This window comes from Dasypus novemcinctus, chromosome 1, assembly GCF_030445035.2.
Source record: "Dasypus novemcinctus isolate mDasNov1 chromosome 1, mDasNov1.1.hap2, whole genome shotgun sequence".
Classification (NCBI taxonomy): Eukaryota; Metazoa; Chordata; class Mammalia; order Cingulata; family Dasypodidae; genus Dasypus; species Dasypus novemcinctus.
Window position 1 is genome coordinate 68,536,293 of NC_080673.1, and position 26,340 is coordinate 68,562,632.

General features: G+C 33.3%; 1 protein-coding gene across 2 annotated transcripts in view; it reads right to left on the reverse strand.

Annotated features, from left to right (window-relative positions):
- Positions 1-8,857: 8,857 nt before the first annotated feature.
- The window catches only part of HSPA4L (heat shock protein family A (Hsp70) member 4 like), a 61,589-nt gene continuing 44,106 nt past the window's right edge, over positions 8,858-26,340 (reverse strand). For both annotated transcript variants that reach the window (XM_058292591.2, XM_058292665.2), the window contains exons 15-20: positions 25,068-25,205; positions 23,122-23,247; positions 22,471-22,578; positions 19,924-20,043; positions 17,752-17,913; positions 8,858-14,199 (exon numbers count right to left, since the gene is read on the reverse strand). In XM_058292591.2, the coding sequence (XP_058148574.1) occupies positions 14,008-14,199; positions 17,752-17,913; positions 19,924-20,043; positions 22,471-22,578; positions 23,122-23,247; positions 25,068-25,205 (846 nt within the window). In that variant the 3' untranslated portion in view covers positions 8,858-14,007. The remainder of the gene's footprint in view (positions 14,200-17,751; positions 17,914-19,923; positions 20,044-22,470; positions 22,579-23,121; positions 23,248-25,067; positions 25,206-26,340) is intronic.

Below are 26,340 nucleotides of genomic sequence, written 5' to 3' on the forward strand. Positions count from 1 at the left end.
TGAACATACCAGCAGTTGACAGGGTTTAGAAACAGGGGGAGGATGTGACTATAAAGAGTACTACAAGAAAGTTTTTTTTTGTGATGATAAAACAGTTCTGTATCCTGATTATGGTGGTAGTTATGTGAATGCATACAACATTCAATTTTTAAAAAATTAAAATACAAATGGATAAATACTTCAATGAAAAGAAAGACATAAAAAATAAACAGTAGAGTAGAGATAAATGGAGAAAAGAAAAAAAACAATGAAAACAAAAAAAAGTTCTTTGAAAAGAGTGATGAAATTGACAAACCTTTAGCTAGACTGACAAAGAAGAAAGAGGTGAGGATGCAGTTATAATCAGAAATAAAAATGTGAACGTTGTTACCAAACTTACAGGATTATAATAGGATACTATGAACAACTGATGGGGGCAAATTAGAGAACCTAGATGAAATGAACAAATTCCTAGAAACATACAAAACACCTTTACTGACTCAAGAAACAAGATCAGAGACAAATATCAAATAAAGGGATTGAATCAGTCAAAACTCCCAACAAAGAAAAGTCCAGAACCAGATGGCTTCACTGGTGAATTTTACCAAACTCAAACTCTTACAGAAAACATAAGTGGAGGGAACATTTCCTAACTATAATTCTATGAGGCCAACATCACACTAATACCAAAGCCAGATAAAGATATCACAAGAAAAGAAAGTTACAGTGAGGGGATAAGGACAAGGCATATCACGTAGAAAAGCTCTTCTCAAATTTTAATGCACTCTGTGAAAATTTCCTAAAAATGAAATTACAGACTAATATCCCTTATGGATAGATGCAAAATCTTTCAACAAAAATACTATCAAACTGAATCTAAAGGTACATTATTGGTCAGGAGTATACACCATGACCAGGCGGGATTTATCTCAGGAGTGCAAAGATGGTTCAACATACTAAATCAATGAGATATACCACAAAAATGAAACAGGAAAAAATCAAGATTATATCAGTTGATGCAGAAAAGGCATTTAACAAAATCCACCACCTTTTCATGACAAAAACACTCAGAAAACTAGTAGTAGAAGGGAACTTCCTTCACATTATAAAGGTCATTTATGAAAAACCCAGTTAATATCATACTGAATGGTGAAAGAATGAGGTTACCCTCTAAGATCAGGAATAGGACAAATATACCTTTGTTTACCACTGTATTTACATTGTACTGGAAGTTCTAAGCAGGGCAATCAGGAGAGAGAAAGAAATAAAAGGCATCCAAACTGGGAAGGAAGAAGTAAAACTAGCTCTATTCACAGATGACATTATCCTATATATAGAAAATCCAAAAAGAATTAACAAAATAACCTACAAGAGCTAATAAACTAATTGAGCCAAGATCAACATGCAAAAATTGGTTTATTTCTATATATAAGTAATGAACAATCCAAAAAGGAAATGAAAGAAATTACAAATTTTAAAAGAGAGTGTAAGGTCAGGTGAGATTTAATATAATCAACTATAAGAAATAGATAGTATAGCAACAAACATTTATCAATGTAAAAATTAATTCAATATAAAATAATTATAACAATTCTAATTTTTATATTACAGCACTAACTATTGGACATAATCTCTAAAAGTGAAATAAACTATTGGTTTAGTTATTTTTCATTTATGTCATAATTCTTTCTGGGTAATCAAATTCCTATTTGAGAATTCTTCACATCTTATTGGAATGAATTACCACAGATAATATGCCAACTCATAATTTTATGAGGCAGAAAAACTCAAAATCTATTTCAATAGTATTCATGTTAAATCATTATTGATCCAGATGGATTTTAATTAATGAGTATGCATAAGAAAGGGTTAAAGAAAACGAAGTATCCAAAAATATTTCTCCAGTCCTCAATAAAAGCAAGTGTTTATTTTGTATGAAGAAACTTACAGAATACTGATCCACAGGAAAATTTGCTAGTTGCACTGAGTAATTATTGCCCATATACAATAATATTATTTTACATTTATCTGGTTTACTCCAGCTTTTTTTGTGTGTGTGTGGTTTTTTGGTTACTACTTGCATTTTTCCAACCTTTCCTTTTTAAGCTGTTTGTGTCCTTGTGTCTGAGGTGAGTCTCTTGTAGAAAACATATAGATGGATTATATTTTTTAATCCAGTCTATCAGTCTATGTCTTTTGATTGGGGAATTCAATCCATTAACATTCAAAGTTATTACTATAAAGGTATTACTTACTTCGACCATTTTGTTCTTCGGTTCTCTGCTTTCATACCATTTGCTTGTCTTCTTATTCTTCAGTTTACCCTTCCCAATAATCTTCATTTCTAAACTCTTCTCCAAATCTCTCACCCATTTTTTTTTTCCTTTCAGGCTGCAGCACACCCTTTAGTAGCTCCTGTAAATCTGGTCTTTTTGTAACATATTCTATCAGTTTTTGTCTGTGAAGAATTTGAACTCCTCATTTTTGAAGGATAGTTTGCTGGCAGTTTTTCTCTTTCAGTACCTTAAATACATCATACCACTTTCTCCTCAGTTCCATGGTTTCTGGTGAGAAGTCAGCACTAATCTTATCGAGTTTCCCTTGTATGTGATGCTTTTTCTCTTGCTGCTTTCAGAATCCTTTTTTTTTTTTAAAGATTTTTTATTTCTCTTCCCTCCTCCCCCGCCAGTTTTCTGTTCTCTGTGTCCATTTGCTGTGTGTTCTTCTGTGACCGCTTCTATCTTTACCAGCGGCACCGGGAATCTGTTTCTTTTTGTTCCGTTATCTTGGGTCAGCTCTGTGTGCAGTGCCATTCTTAGACAGGCTGCACTTTCTCTTGTGTTGGGCGGCTCTCCTTATGGGGCATACTCCTTGCACGTGGGGCTCCCCTACATGGGGGACACCCCTGCATGGCAGGGCACTCCTTGCGCACATCAGCACTGCGCATGGGCCAGCTCCACACAGGTCAGGGAGGCCCCGGGTTTGAACCATGGACCTCCCATGTGGTAGGCAGATGCCCTATCCATGGGGCCAAGTCCACTTCCCAGAATTCTCCTTTATCTCTGCTATTTGTCATTCTGAACAGGTGTCTTGGGTAGGTCTTTTTGGATTTATTGTTTGGGGTGTGTTGTCCTTCTTGGATATTGATATTTATGTCCTTCATAAGGATTGGGACTATTGCATTTTTTATTTCTTCACATATTCTTTCTGCCCTATATCCATTTTCTTCTTCTGGGACACCAATAATGCCATTCAGTTCGTTGAGACTCCATTTTTTCCATTCTCTTCTCTTTCTGTTCTGTCTTCTCCAGTTCAGATATTCCACTATGAAGTAAATTTTGTCTTCAAGCAATTAAAATCTGCTCCTATGTGCCTTTAATGTATTTTTAATCTCATCCATCATGTCTTTCATTCCCATTAAGGTCTGTTACTTTTCTTTGCAAGCTTTAAAGTTGTTTTTTACGCTTCCAGAGTCTCTTCTTAATATCCCTTATTTTGTTAGTCACATTTTCTGTAAATTCTTGGAAGTGATTTAGGGGAGTTATGTGGTTGTCTTAAATTCTGTATCTCTTCAGGATATTTTGTTAGTTCTTTTGGCTGTGCTATCTCTGTTTCCTAGCATAGCTTGTAATTTTTTGCTTATGTTTAGGCTTCTGAATATGTTGGTCAGTTTACTCTGATGGCCAATTTCTCTCTCTTGCCTACTGGTTTTTGTTTTTTCCACAGCTTTTCTTTGATAACTGATTCAACTTATTCTGTCTTTAAAATTGCCCAGCTTAGGTTTTCAAAATCAGCTAGGGACTCACTAGCGGGGTGAGATTTTCTCCCGGAGGTTGGATACAGAGAATGTGAACAGTTTTTGTCCATGAAATTTCCATACTGGATAGTAGATGGTTAGTGCACCTTTACACTGAGGTATTTCAATGTTTTCCTTGTGTTCGTGTTTAATTTCCAGAGCAGAGATTCAAAGAGGGCTCTGCTGGCTGAATTCACTGAAGAAAATCATCCTGATCTCAGCTCCCTTTCCACTGTAATAACTGACAGGAAAATGTCTGTTCCCCCTCAGTTGGCTGCAGGGAACCAGGGGTTTTACCCCAGCTTAATATCTTGGGGGTAGGAGTGGGGAGCCCTTCCCGGCTGCCATGCAGGCTTGGTAACTCACGTTGTCATTTCAGCATCTTTGTCTCTGTCCCTCACCCTCCTAGGAATTGTGTACCACTGTCCTGGTCTGCTGAATCCCAAAGCAGGTACCTCAGAAAGATTTTGGTTCTTTTTCCATTGTTTCTCTGACAGTATCCTTAGCTACCTTCCCACAATCCTTGGGATCTTATATAAACTGAGAACTGTCATGGTGAAGGAAATTTCACTTTCGACTCAACAAAATACAACTCCAGATTTGAGAGCTTACAATAAGTACCACTCTGTGACAATTAAAATACTACAAGGCGGGAAGCAGATGTGGCTCAACTGATTGGGCTCTGGTCTGCCATATGGGAGGCCCTGGGTTTGCTTTCCAGGGCTGCCATGTGAAGGCAAGCTGGCCCACGCCCCACAGAGAGCTGACAGCCCGCACCCTGTGGAGACCTGATGGAGCAAAATGACGCAACAAGGGGAGACAAGGGGACAAGCAGACACAGAAGAACATGCAGCAGACAGACACAGACAGCAGACAGCAAGCATGCAGCAAGGGGGGTGGATAAATCTTAAAAAAAAAAACCCTACAATTAAAATGGTAGACTTCTCTCACACCCCCTGTCCCAGGCTTCAACCACATGGGTGGCTGGAGCTAGCCCCAAGGAGTAATAGTCTTTGTTATTTTTTAATAGAAGCTTTTAAATTTTCCTCTTACATTTTCAGCAGTTTTACCATGTTTCTTAATATAGGAGGCCACTGTAGCTGGATCTTTGTGATTAAGGTAAAAACAGTGAAAGATTAGGTAAAAAAAAAATGGTATAGCTCATGTGGGACCTTAAAGGCCGTGGTAAGGACACTGGGTTTTACTTTTTTGAGTGCTAGGGAGAACCATGGAGAGTTCTGATCAGACATAAGATCTATCTTTTAAAAGAATAATTTACAATTCTGTGTTGGGAGTAGAGATCAGAATACCAGTTAGAACCCTGTTGCAGGGAAGAAGACTTGGCCCAATGGATAGGGCATCTGCCTACCACATGGGAGGTCCGTGGTTCAAACCCCGGGCCTCCTTGACCCGTGTGGAGCTGGCCCATGCACAGTGCTGATGCGCGCAGGGAGTGCCCTGCCACGCAGAGGTGTCCCCCACGTAGGGGAGCCCCACGTGCAAGGAGTGCGCCCCATAAGGAGAGCCGCCCAGCGCGAAAGAAAGTGCAGCCTGCCCAAGAATGGCGCCGCACACACGGAGAGCTGACACAACAAGATGATGCAATAAAAAAAGAAACACAGATTCCTGGTGCCTCTGATAAGGATAGAAGCAGTTGCAGAAGAACACACAGCAAATGGACACAGAGAGCAGACAACTGGGGGAAGGGGAGAGAAATAAAAAATAAATCTTTAAAAAGAAAAAAAGAACCCTATTGCAACAATCTAGGTAAGAAACAATAGTGGGCTTGACTTTTTTTTTTTAAATCATAAATGAAATATTTTTTCACCATGGTAACTACATATTTTTCTTAAGCTATAAATATGGGGAATAATAAGGATTATCAAATATTAAACCTTCCATTCTCAGGATAAAACTAATTCAATTCCATCTTTTATATTTATAAATGTTTGCTAGTATTTTTAAATTCATTATTTGTTGCATCTATGTTCATGACTGACCTCATAAGAAGTACTTTTCTTTCTTATATTGTCCTTTTCTGGCTTGGTATCAAGGTTTTCCTTGAAACTGACTTTTTAATAGAAATTGAGAAGTATTCTTTCTTGATAATATGTTTATAAACCTGTCTTGGCTTGGTGTATTTTTTGTGGGTAGACTTAACTGTAAAATCAATTTCTTTAATGAGGATTATTTCCTCCCCTCATTTACTTAGGTTTATTTTGCCGTTCTCGTTCTACCTTCCTCACTTGGATGATGAGATCATTAAATCTTCAATTCAGATACTATAGGCAGGACAGACAATCTCAGGAATTTGAGACCCTGTCAGTGGGCCTTACTTTGGAATATATGATCCCCAATGTAACAGAATTAGACTCATTTGTAATTTCCCTACAGATGGTTATTCTACACCTTTTATTTGAATCTATAATTAGCACTATACTCATTAAATGTATGTCCCAGACAGTTAAATCTTCTGTCTCTTTCATATGCTGGTTGAGGCGTGGACTGCAACACCTAATCTCCAGTTCATTGGAATCATCAGGGGCAACTAAAAAAAGGCTGCTTGACAAAGCCCACCCCAAAAAAGCAGAGTATCTACAACTGCAAACAAGACAGTTCCATCCATCTGCCCCATGGGATCTAAGCCCCCCTCCCAATTAGAAACAGAATGGGCATCATCACCCCCAAATCCTCAAGATTGAGGAATGAATAAATATAAGGGGGGAATGCAACTATGGACTAAATTTACTATTCTAGAAATGGAAGTATTTGAATCATTGATATAAAGGCAGTGGCCACCAGAGGTTCTGAGGGGAGAGAAAGGGAAGAATAGGTGTGACATGGTTGGGACATTGGAATTGTCCTGCATGACACTGAAATGACAGATACAAGCCATTATAGATTTTGTCAAAATCTATAAAATTGTGTAGGGCAAAGTGTAATCTATAGTCCATGGTCAGTAGCAACAGATATTGAAATATCTGTTCATCAGTTGTAACACATGTACTACACTAATGAAAGATGTTAATTGGGGAAAGTGTGGGAGGGGAGGGGGACTATATGGGAATCTCCTATTTTTGATGTAACATTTATGTAATCTAAAACTTCTTTAAAATAAAAAAATAAAATTCTCCTTAAAAACTGAGTGACAGAATTTAAGCCCATTAGATTAGCCTTTTAAATTCTGTTCAATTCTTGTATATTTTTATAAATATATAAAACATATTTATATCTTATATATTTAAATTATCACTGTTATTGTGGGGCTCAACTTCTCATTGGAAGTGTCAACTGCTGTATATATTTGAGGATATTTCAGAATATTGTTATATTCCTGATGAATTGCCATTTTATTATTAAAGCTTATTCTTAATTCCAATACCACTTTTATCTTACCTTAAAATAATCCTTATCTGTTAATAGTTGCACAATTTTCTTTTGATTGGCATTTTCTTGGCTTATCTTTTTCCATCCATTTACTTTCAATTGTTATGTTAAACAAGTTTCTGAATAAACACATCTAGATTGTGTTTAAACTGGCAATTTTAAGACATTCATTATGACAACTATTATTTGGATTTCTATTGAGTGATTTCTATGCTTTTCTTTTTTGCCTTCAACAGGAGTTTTCTTTATTATGTTAATATAAATTCTTTCCCAGATATGTTCTCCCAATTTAACCGAGGATCCTTGCTATCTCTAAAAACAAAACAGATTCTTTCAGATTATACTGTTTTATTTTATCAGAGAGGAGTGGAAAGGGAAGGCAATGTTAATGTTGCAGGACATAACCGGCTAAAAATTCCCTCTGGCATTTGCAGACTATGATAACCATCTTTTTTTCTTTTTGAGCCTATTTCTTCACCTTTAAAATGGAGAAAATGTTTTACACAGTATTGGGAGGTCCTTACAATCACAAGACATAACCTCCTCACCTCTGGAAGGTTATCATGTCTTTCTTCTTTAATTACTATGGTCAAAGATTTTTTTGATTTAGTTTTAAACCCTCTCCAAGTTTTCCTTTTCCAAGCTCAAGAAGTGCTGAAGAAGAATGAACTGCCAGTTGTTCAACCTTCTAGACATTAGAAGTACTTATTTGCACTTCACTGTACAGTTCAAACTGGGAATTCTTGGAATACACCTAATTATATGGAAAATTTTATGTTCACGGAAGTATGAAGCTTTTCCAGGACCTAGGGTCTGTATCTTTCAAATTTTCACCAGTTGTCTGACTCCTAGAAAATGAAGCACCAATGCTCTAATCTTATAACCAGTGGCCCTCAAATATTTTCTTTCCCCAACACATGAAGCTATTTGACACATTTCTATCAGGAACAGGAATTCTCAGAGAAGCTGTTTGCAGAATTTCTGGAATAGGGAACTCCCCTATGCCTACTTAAAGTTTTCAAATTAATTCATTCCTAGGTTTTTTCTTCTTATATAAAGCTAAGTTATTCTGATAACACGTTGAACATTAGCAAACTGATTTGCTGATTCCAATCCTATTTTGAAAATAGGATTGGAAGATTTGAAAATTTATTTAAAAAATGACATTGGCAAGAAAATTTCTATAAATGACCCTAATATGATCTGTCCTCTATCTTAAGTGAAGATCTATATGTTAAAATTAAATCTCTGTGCAAAACCGTGGTTCAAGAATTAGGTAGATATATATTTATTATAATTGCATGACCTCTTGACAATGTGCACTGCCATCCAAAAACAAATTGCATTTCTTATCAATTGCTACTTGTTTCTCCACTAGATGCAATTTACATACATAGGAAATGTCTTATCTCTGATACTGCCATATGTAAACATTTTTATGGATATGTTTGTGATCCAAAACTGTATGCCAAATAGATATTACTGTTACCACCTTAACATTACAAACCATTCTCATGTCCCTTGTTGAAGCTAAAGATCTTACTGCATGCAAACTCAGTTGTTTTTATAGACATATCACAATTGATTATGATTTTCTGTATTACATTGATCACTGTATTAAAAATAAACCTAGAAATAAAATGTGATAGAACTAAACTGCCAGAAGTAATGTTACACTAATGACTGGAGTCAGAGTCACTGTATACATAAATTATTTTAATAATGGTTGGAAGAAAAGAGAAAATGACTTGGATCCCATATTATTAATACTAAACAATTTGGTAAGTTCATTAAAAAATTGCTTCAATATACTATATAGGGTAGTATTAAACAACAATGGCTTTATCTTACTAATATAAAAGGTAACCACTTTTAATGTGAGTCTCTTTCAAGACACTAAGTCATAAAAGTTTATTTTAGGGAAAAAAAACACAACATTTTGATGTCTCCTTTAGCTGGATTTCCATTTCTAATTACATTTTAACATCTATATTCTGGGTGCTTTCACATATGATTTCAAGAGCATTTTAACTCAAATCTTCAAAAACAAAGAATTATTTAAGAAACTCTAAGATGAGAAAAATGAGGAAGATGCACAACATATGCACATAATCAGAAAATAGCAAAGGATTGAAGGTATCCTATCTTCTAACAACTATTTTGAATGAGTTCTGACTTCTGTTATTTTGTAACACTGATTTTTGGATTAAAAATGAGAGATGTTGGTTACCTGAATACACTATACAAAGTTGATCTCTTTTGGTCCAGAACTACTTAAAAGTATTCTAAGGCCAGAATGTGAAAAAGCTCAAGTCACTATTAAATTTTGAGATATTGCATATGGAAACTTATAACATGGCTTATGAAGTATGAATGAATTTAGAGCCAAAAGATTCTTAACAGTACGACTTTATATTAAAATAAAAAAGAGACAAAGGTATCAAAATTAGCTATCAAAGTGATAGGAAACTATTAATAGTGAAACTATTTAAAAAGCCATGAAATAAAAGATCTAGGACAATCCAAAATAAAAAGCATATTATACTTGAGAAAATCAATGATGATTTAAGAGTCTAGAACTGGATAAGAGCATAGATAAAACAAGATGACAGGAAAACAAAGATCATTTCCATATCTGGTTAATAAAGTGTAATGCAATTAAACTATCTAAAACATGTTGAATTTCACTGATCTCTTCACAGGATAGGTAATTTTTAGGTAATACATTTCCCTAATATTCTATGACTTCGGGGCATGACAGTAAATTAGAGATGTCAAAGCACGAATCATACTATTAATTATTTTATTGTTATGGATATTGAGCCCCCTGTCAGATTGAATCAATTGGTCATGATTCAATTATTAGTTTTGTTTCTTTGACTTGAAGGCTCCAAGTCATTTAACATATAACAGTATTTAAACAAACATGCCTTTTCTTTTAATACTTACTCTAACAATATGCTAGAGGTATCCTTAGTGATCCAGAAGATGACAGAGCCATTACCACCTATAGGTACTGATAACTTCACAAACATTATTCTTCTTTTCTTCTAAGCAGTTTCAGTTTGTTAATGTTCTTAGAATTCCAGTGCCCTTTTATTGTTTGATGTAATTACCAAAGAACTTAGCAAAGAACCAGTCAGAAAGACATTCAAAGCTGTTTTGCTAGAAAAGAAATTCCTAACATATGAATACACGGAAAAACCTTAATTTTAGTGGATTTAAATTAGAGATGTGATAGCAAAGTAGCTAAAGTTTAGTTAAGAGCCTTTGTCCTTTGGTATGCATTGCTTTATCAAAAGAAAAGATTATTATGCTTCCTGGGAATAATTTTAAAACCATACTGTAGATTACAATCAGACTTTGACACAAACAAAAAAGTCGAATAATCTAGTATTTTTAATAAAAAAAGTATCATCTGAAATTGACTGACTGCTTTAAGAAAATTATTTAGTTTTCTAAATGGATTGATAGTTTAAAAAACATTGCAGTTAAGAGGGAAAATATTAGAATTAAACTTTATACCTATGTCATTTGAAAGTCATCAGGAGCTAACTTTATTTTATCAATTCACCAGACTTTGAGTTATATGTTGATATGTTAATACCATAACATGTACCTCTGATTAAGTTTTACAGATAAAAACATCCAAATTACACTTGAAACTCAAACTTCCCAGAGTTTAATTGCAAAATAAAATTTAACATTTTTGCTGTAAAATTCTAAAAGGTGATAAAGATGAAGTTATATTTTTCTATTCATTTAAGAATCTCTTCTAAAACTTTTATGATATAAAAATTAATACAAAGGCTTTAATTGCTGTGGACTACCAAATACAAATTATTAAAAACAAAACAGAAAATCCTAGTAGGACTGTTTAAAAGGCTTATTATAATTCAATTTATGAAAATGAGGGATGCTATACCAATATTACGTCAAAATGAAGTCAGTTCATTTGATCACTCTATTCAAAGGACTATTTTCTTCAGTGATAATTTTTCAAAAGTTAAAGATGTTATAATTTTGGTAAAAAGCTTTAACGCTGTCATTTTATTATATTAATAGCTAAGCTCCAAAATTCGTTTTAAAGACTTCTATCTAGCAAAGAAATATGATAAAAAATTGAACAACAACAAAAATCTAAAAAATCTTGACTTCTTTCCTTTACCTGTTATCCCAACAAACTCTTTAGTATGCACTTTTCTAGTTATTTTAAAACATAAGAATTCAGTATATTGCTAAGGAATTAAAACATCTGAAACTTTCTTTTGTTATACTGTTTAATATCTTTGCTTTTAAAAGCACTATTAACATTTGGCTATCAAGAGTTAGTTTCTGAACTCAAGACAATTTATGCTTCTCCCCATAGAGTTAAAGTATATTAATTAATCTGTATTTATTATTTTAGATGTTTACTATATACTTAGTTTTCATTTGCTTACTATAGGAAAACATTCTATTTTACTATGCATCTTTTAAAACAAATTCTAACTTAATGGCTTCTTATTTTGAAAAAAATCTTTCATTTTTTGCCCAGCATTCAAAATTTCAATGCAGATTAAAATTAAATTAAACTGAATCATTAACACTTTCTACTCATATCTGTATTAAAGAGAACATATTCTCTTTGATTAATGTACTCAACACTAACTACATGATATTTGGAAATATCATTTAAGTCTATTAAATGGGAAAGAGAAGTACACATATTATTTTCAGACGTATTTAACTTATTATATGAAGTGTTTTTGTATAGTTGCAAGAATTGGAATGCTATACATCTGACTAAAACATGCAACTAATGCAAAATGACTTAAGAGCAGGAATGGAAAAGGTGAGGATATATGTTAGTTAATTCAAATGGAGAAAGTGTTGTCCAACATTCCCAAGTTTTTGAGGCTTAGCTCCTAACTCCAAAGGGAATGGAGATTTTCTTAATACAAAGCTGTAACTCCCTGTATGTAACATTACATACCCAAAGTCCCTTTCATAACCTTCATGTGCTTTCTGCAATGAACCTATATTAAACATACAAATGATACTACACTTAATCTTAGCCAAAAGGCAAAAAAGCTTAAACACAGAAATGAAAATAACTGGTATATACTTTTTAAAAAAATGTTATGTACTAATGAATACAATTAGTTCATTTTAAGAATATTAAGAGAATAACCATTTTAAGATTATGGGACATCAAAAAATATTTTGTGTCTGTGTGATTTTTTAATGCAAAAAGGGACATCTCCCCCCAAAACGCTGAATAAAAATCCCTGCAAAATGTACTGCTCCATACTATCCCTTCAGTGCAGACTACATTGTAGAAACAAAATCTCTCTTAGAGAACTAGTTGTGAGAAATAATCCCTAAAGATATTATACTCTCACTTTTACTACTTAAAAAAGTTCAATATTAATTTCTCTTAATATAAAGACTTAGCTTTGGGAAAAGGTGAGTATTTCAAAATTTTAGCCTAGGTCAATCTCTTTTGACTGGCATTAAGAACACAAGTGCCCATGCATTTGTCTATGCTTCTTTCTCTTGAAGGGTGAAACATCACTTCAGGCTGTTTCCTTACTTAGTTTTAAGCCTCTAGACAGAACTGAACGTGAACAAGTCTGGTGATGAAGCATAGATCAGGTCCTTAATATATCTTAATTTTACAGTCCCTTCTCCCATATAATTATGTAAGAAGCACCAAAACTGGAGCCAAGGTTTCAACTGGTAATGTTAACAGCAGGAACTATAATTTAATCACACCATATCATATTATACTATGTAACATTCTATATTTAGCCTGTTGATATGTAACATAGTTAAGTTTATTACAAGCATTACTTCCTAAGTCTTATGGTATAAGTGCTCCTTTTTCAAGTATTACTGCTTATTTAATAGTGTTTATCTATATCTTAACATTAAGCAAATCAGTGATAAATGTATATAATGCAATACATTGTGCCATTTCTCCCTAACCTGTATTAGGATATTAGCAAAATCAACTAAGGAAACAAACACAACTATTAAAACTGAAACAAGACATGCATGTCTGAGTAGTCAATAGAATTTTCCCCTTATCGTGAAGTTATTTTCATAAAATATGCTTCTATATCTTTAGGCTAGCATTACTTTAGCAGCAGTTGATGTTTAGGACAAGTAGGTCAGAAAAGAAGTTTCAAGTGAAAAGGACACTGAGTTAGTCTGAGAACACATCAAGTCTCATTACTAATAAACGAAGCAAACTGCTGGTGTCACCTTAACAGAAAATTGTTTTCCCTTTCAACCTGTATTTTAGTTCATTCACGTGATGACGACAAAGCTTTGGAGTTCTCCTGATATAACAATGAGATGGACTAATTTGTCAACGAACCTCTTATTTGTTTCAATACTTACATTATAACAATACAATAACTAGAAAAATGTCAGTGCCTTAGTGGTTTTAAACCACATCAATTTTCAACTTTTGTTTCTCAAAATAACGATGCAATTAAATGTATGCTTCTGCAATAGTGCAATACAGTACCCTTTCTTGAATAAAGGAAGAAGTAGAAGCTTAAAATAAGGGAGTTTGTTGCCAACTACATATCAGTCCAGCATGTTTGATATAAAATATATAGGGGAAGCTTAAACTGACTTGTAAATCTATACTCAGCTAAAGCTTCACATAACCAGCAACGGAAACAAACAGAAGTACACTCAATATAAAACACTTTTCAAAACTACTGCAAAAAACAAATGACAAAAGTGGTTAAGAACAACTGAACATCTGTTGTGTGTACCAGATGTAAAAGAAGAATGGACCCTGTAGTTACTTGCACTGTTTTAGAATTACGTGAAGGAAAAATTAAGACTTAGTCCACTTCCATCTCTCCAGAAGATTTAGTATGCTGGGAGCTGTCTTTTGTTGTATCTGATTTAGTTTCAGTTCCACTCTGCCCATCCATTGGTCCATTGTGTTCACTGTTAGCTTTTGCTTTATCTTCAGCAACTTCTACTTTTGGTTTGGGCTTATAAATAATGGGATTACAGAAATTATCCAGTTCCTATAAACAACAGAAAATTAATATTAAAATATTACAGAAACAAGTTACTATTAACTTTCTAAATTCCACATTAACTTTCAAAATTTCCATATAATTCCCTATGTCTGAATTTATGTTAGCTCAGGTAGATAACAAGTTTATTCAAATACCTCAATAAAGGACTTAACATTTCTAGGCAAATGCACATTCACTGGGTATAAGAAACTACTGAATCTTTAATAATATTCTTTTAATCTAACCTCTCTAAAACATATTTCCTCTTAATTAAATTGTTTATTTTAGCAGGAATAACTTTAAATTCATTCCTTTAAATCATGTCTAATGCTTTGTGATGAGAATTATGTCAAATAATTCCTATATCATAAATTGGAATTTCTCAACATTTATATGAAAACAATTTTAAAAAGTAGAATCATATAAATATATATACTAACAACATTATTATTTGAAAATTATTGAGTAATCTTTTCTATTGAAAGTCAATAAGGCACTGAAAGAAAAAGCCATGAAAGTAAATGTAAGCTAAAAACAATTTAAAAGAAATACAATATATTTTCTATTAATTTTCTTTTTACACAGAAATAAAAAGACTATTCCACAAATATTAGTAAAATTTAAAAATCTTGCAAGGCCAATGTCAAAGAAATTGGAGAAGGGATGGAAAGAAAGGGAATAATATATAAATGGAATGTTTTGGTGGTAAAAGTGATTCTGTCATAATTTGTGCCTCATATGTTAGGAGTAAATTACCTACTACAACTTCTTATAATAACCTTGTAATTTCAGAATGAAAATATTTCAATTGCTTTATCTGGTTATAAAACCATGACTTGTTTTTGTTAAAAAGACATCTTTGTATCTTAAAAATTATATTTAATGGTTATATAATACATGGATATATCAATTTATTTATCTAGTTTTCTGTTGACATTTTAGGTTGTTTCCAATTTTTTTTGCTATTATAAAGCAAGGGTATATATCTGCATTTACTTGTGCTATCAACTTAGGACATTGTGATTCCTGGGTTAAATGGTATACTCACTTTAAATTTCAATATATATTTCCTATTCACACAATGTTCTGGAAAAATTTAACCAATTTGCCCAGAGAGAGCATCCATTTCTCCACATCCTTGCCAACTATGGCAAAGATTATAAATGTAAACAGAACCACATCAGACAGGTATAAAAATGGTTTACATTTCTTAGGTTACCAATGAGGACAAACACCTTTTTGTTTATTGGACATGTACTTCTTTTTCAGCTGTTTAACCAATATCTTTACTTATTTTTTTATTGGTATGTTGATCTTTATTATAAAGTTTTGTCCCCTGTGTTTTTCATGGTGTTTTCTATGATATCTTTGATATTTTTATTAGCAATGTTTCTTCAACTATAAAGTTTATTTTAGAAATAAGATTTTACCATGGAATTTAAAACATGTTGAACTATATCAAAGATAAACGTATACTGCGATGGACACGATGGAAACTTAGAGGTCTTTAATCAATATATAAGTATGAAATATATGACAGTCAGAATTGTCACACTGCTTTATTCTATTATGTATTATACTTGGAGAAAAAGAACAAAGTCTTGTGTATGTGACATTAAATCAAGGAAGAGAGATGTCCCACTTAGGATTAAAACAAACCCCTATTTAAGTACCTCTACTTCACATTTTATACAAAAATTAACTCAAAATGGATTAAAGATCTAAATATAAAAGCAAGAACCTTAAAACTCCTAGAAGAAAATGTAAGGAAACATCTTCAAGACCTGGTGGTAAGTGGGGGTTTCTTACACCAAAAGCATGAGCAATGAAAGAAAAAAAATGGATAAGTGGGACCTCCTCAAACTTAAACACTTTTGTGCATCAAAGGACTTTGTCAAGAAGGTGAAAAGGCGGCCCACTTGATGGGAGAAAATACTTTGAAAAACCATATATCTGACAACGGTTTGATTTCCATGCTATACAGAGAGATCATACAACAATAAAAGAGCAAGCAATCCAATTAAAAAATGGGCAAAGACTTAAAACATTTCTCCAAAGAGGAAATACAAATAGCGAAAAGGACATGAAAAAATGTTCAATATCACTAGCTGTTAGGAAAATGCAAATCAAAATGACAATGAGATATTAACTTGCACCTCATACAACGGTCATTATTAAACAGAAAACAACAAGCACTGGAGATGATGTGAAGAAATAAGAACACTCCTTCACTATTGGTGGGAAAGTAGAATGGTGCGGCCTCTGTGGAAGACAGTTTGGTAGTTCCTTAGGAAGCTAGAGAACTGCCATATGTCTTGGCAGTCCCTCTACTAGGAATGTATCCAGAAGAACTGAATACAGTGATGTGAACAGACATTTGTGTATGGATGTTCACAGTGGAATTATACACAATTTCTATAAGATGGAAACAACTCAAGTGTCCATCAACTGATGAATGGATGAACAAAATATGGTACATATATATAATGGAATACTATGATGCTGTAAGAAGAAATGAGATTGGGGCACATACAATAACATGGATGAACCCTGAGGACATTATGTTGGGTGAAATAAGCCAGACAAAAAAGGACAAATATTGTATGGTCTCACTAATATGAACTAAAAACGAAGAATAAACACCTGGAGTTAAAACCTAGACTATAGGTTACTAGGAGATAGAATGAGGACTGAGAAGGTGTACTGATGCTTAACGTGTGTAGAATTTTCAATTAGCTTGATGGTAAAAGTGTTAGTGAACCCAGAGGTGGATGATGAATACAAGAATGTTCTTCTATGAACTAGAAACAAATATATGTCACTATTACAAGGTGGTAAGAATATAGTGATGCATAGGAAAAATACAATTAATATTCACTTATGGACTATAGTTAACAGCAATATTGTAATATTCATGCCTCAATGTCAAAGATGGTACTATATCAATGCTAAGAGTCAATAACTGGGAAGTATGGAATTTTTCCTTCTGGATTAAGGAAAATGTTCAGTGATTTAATAAGACTGTACAACTCAGTGATGAAAGTGAGAGCCACTGACTATACACTTTGGATAGAATGTACAAGGCATGGGACTGTATAACACAGTGAACCATGTGGTGGAAGAAGGACTGTGGTTAACAGTGCAAATATGAGTGTGTTCTCTCAGAACTATAATAAATGTATAATACTAATACTAAAACATAGTGTTAATACTAGGGGGTGTATGGAAAAAATTACTAAATGTATGCTATGGACCATAGTTAATGGTAATAGTCTGATCATATTCTTTCATAATCTGTAATAAATGTTCCACAAAAATGTAAGGTTTTGGTGGAGGAATGATGTGTAAGTATTCTGTACATTATGCATGACATTTTCTTGATGAAGTGCTCACAACTTCTAATAAAAAGCAAAAGTGGAAAAAAAAAAAGAACCCCTTTTTAAAAACAGAAGACCGGTCTTAAAGTTGTTTCTCTAAATTCTTTTTTCATGTTGAATTTCTCAATTTATGACTCCCTTTAAGAAATCTTAGCGCCCATTAAAAAAATAATGATTTTACCTTTGACTTTGCAACTATTTCTGAAACTTTTACCACGGGATCTTGAGTGAGACTTAGTTTGTTCTGTGCATTCATCTTACTGTTCAGCCAATTCATGGCTTCACTGATATATTTTTCAACTTTTTCCATTTCAGCAGGATCCAGATGATCATATTTTTCATCCTATTAAAAATAACTTTAAGGTAAGATTTTTTCAGTAATCACAAACTTATTGATAATTTCTACACAAAGCACTTGAAGTCTTAGTGTATATCTCACACATATCCATGTGAAAAAGTGTATGCTAACTACACAGAACTAAAGAGACTGAGAGAAAAGGAAAAATCAGTATAAGTTTAAACAGAAAAGGCTTTCTGAAGAAATCAGGTTTGGAAAAGAATGCTTACTGGAGGATACTCAAGGGAAAAGCACTTAGTCAAGAAATAAGTTGCATGGAAAGGAACTTGTTGGAGGAATAGAGAGAAATAAGGCTGAGCAGGCAAACAGCTTATTTATGCACTGACACTGGCAGGAACATTCAACATCAGTACCTGGATTTTTCCTTTAGATTTGGCTACATATCCTGGATTGTAATCTTTGTTTAACAAAACTCACAAATCCCTCATATCTAGAATAAGTAACATCTTTCCACACTGTATAGCTGAAAACCACAGAGCATAGTTGTTAAGAGTTTATGAGTTCAGACTGCTTAGGCTAGAATCCTGATCCATCATTTACTATTTGTGTAATTCTAAACAAGTTGCTCAAGCTTTCCAGTTTTCTTATATACAAAATGAAAACAATAGTACTAACTTTTTTATAGGTTATACTTGTGAGATTAAAGTAAAGATAATCCATGTAAAGGGCTTAAAATTCATTAAGTACTTGATAAATTATACATCTATTATCCTGACACTCATGCCTGAATCTTTATGGTATGGTTCTCTCTTGTCAACTGATTCAGTTTTAACATCAATGATTAAAAACTGGAAGATCAGGGAAGCAGATTTGGCTCAGTGGATAGAGTGTCTGCCTACCACATGGGAGGTCCACGGTTCAAACCCAGGGCCTCCTGACCCGTGTGATGAGTGGGCCCATGCACAGTGCTGAGGCCCACATGCAAGGAGAGCACCCTGTAAGGAGAGCCACCCAGCGCAAAAAAAGTATAGCCTGTCCAGGAGTGGCACCGCACACATGGAGAGCTTATGCAGCAAGATGACCAACAGAGATACAGATTCCCGGTGCTGCTGACAAGAATGTAAGTGGACACAGAAGAACACAGTGAATGGACACAGAGAGCAGACAAATGGGGCCAGGGGACGCAGGGAAGGGGAGAGTAATAAAAAAAAAAAAAACTGGAAGATTATAGTGAGCATTTATTTAGAGCAGGAGTCAGCAAACTACCGCTTGCAGGCCAATTGAGGCCTGCTGCCTGTGTTTTTTTAAATAAAGTTTTACTGGAACACAGCCACACCCATTTGTTTAAATATCACCCATGGTTGCTTTCCCTCTATAATGGCAGAGTTGAATAGTTGTGACAGAGACTAGACTGCAAAGTCTAAAATATTATTTGGCTTATTAAAGAAAGTTTGCCAAACCCTAATTTAGAGGAAAAAAATGAGAAACTTAATGTTGTCAAATTTTACTATTCCATCCAAATTGAGATAACCTGTATAAAAATGAATATTTGAGGCTTACAAAGAAGCTCAAAGATCAAGGTTAGTAATAGAGATGTGCATATATACTTAAAGGAATAAAGGGAATGGGGGATTACAGATGACTAATGGACTGGAAGACTAAAAGCAAGTAAAAAATAAAAAAAGGAGGCCAAGGAACAAAATAAAGGTTAACAGAGTCTAGTTTCAAAGAGGTCAATAACAAAAGGGCCCAAGAGCACTTAGTTTTCACTATATGTAAGTATATATAAATGTAATCGCTAAGAAAATAATGGATTTGGTTACTGGATTAACTTTGTACAATGTGGTTTCAGTGGAATTTTAAAAGATGAAATCCACACACTTTCATTGTATTTTAAATGCATAACAATCCTTTACTGATAATTCTCCAATTAAAACATTTTAAGTTTGGTGCAACCCACTGTAGCATTGTGGGTGAGCACTTGTAGATTTACCCAACCCTCTCCATGTACCACATGCATGGTACCTTTAACAATTGGTTTCATGAATTCAATACCTTGTTTCTGTACGCTTCTATCACTTTCATTACAAGCTGGATCTTTTTTCCCAAGTCATTTAAAGCTTTTGGCCTCTCTTCATGTTCCATGTACCTCATCTGAATAGGCTGGCCATATTTCTGTTAACATAAAATTTTTAAAATGTTGTTAATATTTGAGTTTTAACAGAAAATAACTTTTATTGAGCCCTCATAGGATGAAGGATAGGAAAGAAAGTTTATCAGATTAAAATATGTCTCTCTTATTTCCCTAAAAGGAAGTGAGTCCAGTGGCTATTTTCTTGCTCAATCCTACACAGGCAAGGATACCTAACAGGTTTCATCTCTTGATCCCTACCAAATCCAAAGTCCAAATCAAAACTTTATTCCTACAAAGTCAGGCATTAAAAGTTTGCAAAAATACTAAACTAAGAAGACCATGTAGACTATACTGTATGCAAAGTTCATGCATTTTCTTGAAACTTGGTTTAAATATTTATAATACATATATACCTTCCATGCATGATTAGTGGGACTTTCTGATATTTGATATCTACTGAATATTTTATATTTATATTTACTCATTAGATTAAAACATATACTGTATTATATGTGTAGCTTTTTTTTTTTTTTTTTGTTAAATACTTTTAGCCCCTTCATCCAGGCAACTATAATGAGAGTTTCTAAGTTTCTAAATATTACAAGAGACTCTATTAACTTTGGGGATGGGAACATGTTAGGAAGGATGACATTTATTATTACTGGACATTTAAAAAAAATTATTTTACATACCTAAAAAAAGCTTATTTTAGAATAATTTCAGATGTGCAGAAGAGTTACAAAAGTAATACAGAGGGAGATCCATATACTGCTCTCTTGTCCTTCATTAATGTTGATATCTTACACTACCATGCTACATTTGTCAAAATGAAGAAACCTACACAGGTACATTATTATTAACTGAATTTTAGACTTTATTAGGATTTTACCTTTTTCTGTTCCAGGATCCTATAAGGTTGCAATTAGTCTATTTATACCATACATATTGAATGGTATATTTATTGAATGCATTTTTCAAGTGGGAATAAGTACTTCAGTTTTCATCTTTAAAAACCATCTCAAGAAAATGAAAATCTATAAAAATTTCTATAACAATTTCTATGGTTACTTATAACAAGGCAAAAATAATTCTTTCTGGGCTTTTCAGTTACTTTAATTGGCCTCAGCTGCCTGATTTTTCCTTAGCGTTCAAAATACACACATTCCTCTTAGGGAGATGGGGAATAAAAACCACCAAGAAGATAAAATATGATAAAATCTTAAACTTATTTTTTGTAGTTACTTTCTAATTATTCCCTATGGAAGTAATTTATTAGCATGAAGATAAATTTTCTAGACATTAACTTCCTTTGCTTTTAAACATAATCCTACCACACCCCATAGTTCTAAAGGGTTGCCTTTTTCATTATTCTGAAAAACCTCAACAATGGCATCATTTAGCATCTTTGCTACTCAAAGAATGGTCCAGAGACCAGCATCATCACTTAGGTACTTAGAAATGCAGAATACTGGGCACCCTAGATCTTCTGAATCAGAATCCGTATTTCCTAAGAGTCCCGGTAATTCATATGCACATTAAAGCACTGCTATGATCCACACTAAGATGGAATGACTGAAATATCTCCTTATCCCTTTAACATGAACTTGTAATCTCTTAAAGTTCTTTGTTCTTTTTTTTTTCTCTTCAGGGGAAGCCGGGTAGAAAGCAGGTGAAAAGGAGAAGCAGTGGTCTTAAAATTATACCAATAGAAAAGAGGGGTCAAGTTTCTCATTTCTTTGTGAAGTGATATTTAGAACAGGGGTGTGTGTGTCATTTTTGGTCCTTGGCTGATCAAGTGTTCCCATCAGAAGCAGTGAATGCAAAAGGCAGTGAAATATTATTCTCCAAAATAAGAGCAGTGAAGGGGAGAGAAAGGGTGGCTCCTCTAATAGATTAGTAAGTTAGTTGACAAATTTATCATGTCTTAAAGACATCTCAAATATGTTGGTTTTTAAAAATTAAAAATGTATGGACAGTTTTGAAATTTTTTTAAAAGGAGAAAAAAGACTGTTAAGGAGGTTATTTGATGACATATAACTAATATTTTTTTTGCCCCATTCTATTTATCAGTTCTAGCAATCTGTATAAATGCATTTTACAAATGATAAGATAGTAAATTTGAACTAATCTTTGATAAGAATACATGCCTTGTCAATACATGCCTTGTACACTGTACATTCAGATATTTAAATTTGCAAACACACTGTTCTGTATGTAAGGGACTGTATGTAAAAGTCTATTAAAACTATTCCATATATCCTAAAAAAAACATGTGTCTTCACTGTGTAAAAATAATACTAACATTCTGGTGGGTCTGCTAAACATTTATGTCTGATTATCATGATAGACAACTATGACTATATATGTTTTCATTTTAATTATCATGTGGCATTGACCTCCTCTCAAAACACTTTTTAAGAAACTTTATGTTCTATTGAACACTACCACAGACTTTACAAACAATTTACCTTTAGTTCCTGAAGCTTATCCACATAAACTTGTTTAGGTTGATCCTCTCCTTCTTCGTAAAGCCAATTTTCTGTGTCTTCCAATATTGCAGATAGTTTATTCAAGTCCTAGTTATACATTTAAGAGACACTGACTGAAAATGCTCTCCACAGAGTTCAGAATCATCAAGGAAGGATGGAATGTTTTTTAAGCATAAGAGATTAAATTTCAGATTTTTCTGACTTCTTACTTACAAATGTATTTTTTGACATACTTTTGCAATATGGAAAAATAACTAAGAAACATCCCCATGAGTTCAAGAAGACTGGACAATAAAAATAGTCTATTTATATAACACATACCAGCATTATCAAGTACATATTTAAGGAGTTCTAATAAAAATCATAGGGGGATTGAGTGGGAATAGGGAATGGGAAGTTAGGGCTTAAAATGTACAGGACTCCTATTTGTAACGATGGAAATGTTTTGGTAGTAGGCGATAGTAGCACAAAATTAACAGCACTGAAATATATATCTGAATGTGGTTAATAGGGAAAATGTTAGGTTGTATAATAGGGTGGCATATGAGAATCCTGTATTGTATGCATGGTTATTCTGTAAACCCAAAACTTCTCTAATAAAGAAAAAAAACTTATGAAATTTAGACTTACTTCTGGAGTGATGAATTTTTCATAGACAGAACCCAGCTTGTCTCTGAAATCATATACATATTCTTCAACAGCATTCTTAGCATCATTTCTTTCTTTCTCTAACTTATCCTGCATTATCATTTTCCCCTATTCAAAAAGTTACAGATTAGTTGCCATTAATAACAAAGATAATATTATTATATAGTCAGGTTCAAGGCTCAGGTGCCCTTCTTACTAGCTTTGAGATCTTGGGCAAGTCATCTCACTTTTCTAAGCCTCAATTTTTCATCCTGGAGATTATACTTACAGCTCACAGGACTGTTAATAAAACTGAGATACTTTATATAAAATATTTAGTACAGTGCCTGAAATATAACTGGTACTGAATACATGTTAGTTAGGGGAGGGCATAATGTATAATGATTGTGATTGTCAACTTTGGAGACATACTACTGGATTTGGTCTATCTGTACCTCAGTTTCCTAATCTGAAAAATGTGGATATATAACAGTGACTTCAGAGGTTTGGAAGATTATATAACATATCAAAGTGTTTGAAGATGTCAGCAAAAATTATTATTGTTATAGTCAAAAGCAAAGAAAATAAAGAATCCCTGCAGATGGTAATACCTGATGAACAAAATTTTCACTTTCATAAAAACATGGTCTTTTAAACACAAGATCTCCTTTAAAAACTACAGTGCATTAACATTGTGAATTTGGAATAGTGAAATATTTAAAAGTTAAGAAAAATCTTATTTTATATACAATATTTGTCATAGCTGTGCTTCCCCATAATCTATTCCTTTGGGAAAATTAAGTTTCAAAACATACAAATTCTGCAAAGTTTCAGTAATGACAATGATAATGGTAGTACAACATTGTGAACAAAATTAACAGCATTCAATTATGTATTTGACTGTGGTTAAAAGGGGAAATTTTAGGTTGTCTACAAGTTATTAGAATAAAAAAAATTTAAAAAACCATAGGACTGTACAACAGGGAACCCTTATTTAAACCATGGACTATAGTAAATAGTACAAGTATAATAATATTCCTTCATCAATTGTAAGAAATGTACTACACTGATGCAAGGTGTTAATAATAGGGGTGGTTTTATGGGAACTCTATTTTCTGTATGATTTTTCTGCAAACATAAGACATATGACTTCTCTAATAAAAAAGAAAACAACATACAAATTCTGAATTATTCCGGGTCCTCAAGAATCTCTGCCTCATTTATAAATGCAGCCTTTAATAATTAATGAACAGGTGATAAGAGTTTTTGGTAGGTAGTAAAAAGAGCAAGCATTAAAAAGTCAAAATCTCTTGAGGAAATTCCTAGAATAATATGTAGCAGACGGTTAGAATATGGGACTCCTCAAAGAAGGATGATCTCCTTTAATGCCAGCCAAGCCTGTAGAAATTAGGAACCATCAATCAAAATGCTTTGAAATAAAAATAAATTACTTTTTACATAGCTGCCAGTAAGCAAAATTCATTTCCTCAAGAGACTATAAAATTAAGCATATAAATAGGCAAAAAATGTAAAAAAATGTCAAGAATAAAAATGGATTTTTAAAAATGTATTAAATGGAAGTCTTTAGGAAATGATTTGAATAGAGCCTTAATCGTTAAGGACAACACATTAGAAGGGGGAAGCCTCTAATACTTCTGTTGGGTGTTACTGTAAAAGACAGAATAAAAGGTGTTAAGACTCCTTAGATTTTCAGAATGGTCTTTTGTTACTGGGGAGACAGGCTGTTTTGCATATAACCAAGGTGGAAACTATGCTGTACAAAAAACATTAATGTAAGTGAGCATTTTGTCTAAAATAAAGTAGTTCAATAATTTAATAATCTCTTAGGAGTTATGAACTATTTTTACCCCAAAATTAATAATCATTGACTTCTATAAAATTTCAGAATATAGTACTACCTATTTCATCATCAACTCAAAATTACATACCTCATTTTCAATGTAGTTGTTGAGGAGATCTTGGCCAAGTTGTCTACATAGGCTACTCTGGATAGGTAGATCAATACTCTTGACTTTTCCTTTTTTAGTGGTCTGGTTTGATCGATCTTGTTTGTCTGAGGGAGGTGACTGCAAAACAAATGCAAAAGAAAAGTGTAAATTTTTAAAAACAGCTTTGGAGAATGATTTCAGGTGAAACAAAGAAGCAAAATTAAATAAAAAAACCATTACCACCTATCATACTTTATTTTATTAATTTAAAAATACTTTAATACTGATAGTGTTTTGTACTTTGTGCATGCTAAATCCTTCTTACATAATAAATATTGGGTCTGAAATGCAAATCAAAACCACAATGAGATACCACTTCATACTCAGTAGCATGGATATAATATTAACCAAAAAAAGGAAAGGAACAAGTGTTGGCCAGGATGTAGAGAAACTGGAACCCTTATACAATGATGATGGGATCATAAAATGTTAGTCATTTTGGGAAACATCTAGACAGACAGTTCCTCAAACTGTTAAACATACAGATACCACATATTCCAGCCCTTCCATTTCTAGGTATATGCCCAAGAAAAATGAAAACATATATCCACACCAAAACATATACATGACCACCTCACACCCAAAAGAATGGCCAACATTAAGAAGAGGAAAAATAAGTGGTGACAAGTAGTGGTTGGGAATGTAAAATGGTGTAGCTGCTGTGGAAAAGTATGAATTTCCTTAGAAAGTTAGGTTTGGAATTATCATGGTTTAACAACCCTACTTCTAGGTCTGTACATCAAGAATTGAAAGCAGGGACTCAGACAGATATCTGTATACCAATGTTCATAGCAGCATTACTCATAGTAGTCAAAGGGCAGAAGCAACCCAGATGTTCATCAGCAGAAGAATGGATAAACAAAATGTGATCTTTACTTACAAGGGATTAGTAATCTCAGCCCTAATAAAGGAATGAAGTCCTGATACATGCCACTACATGGATGAACCTTGCAGACATTTTGCTGAATGAAATGCATCAGACATAAAGGGATATTGTATAATTCTACTTCTATGATACTGCTAGAGTATACAAATGCATAGAGAAAGAAAGTGAAACATATATTACGGGGGTGGGGTGGCAGAAGGGGAATGGGGAATTAATACATAATGGGTCTTGCAGGGTTTCTGTTTGGGTTGATAAATTTTGGTAATAGATGTGGATGACAATACTCCAAATTGGGAATGTGATTATTCCCACTAAATGGTATGTTTG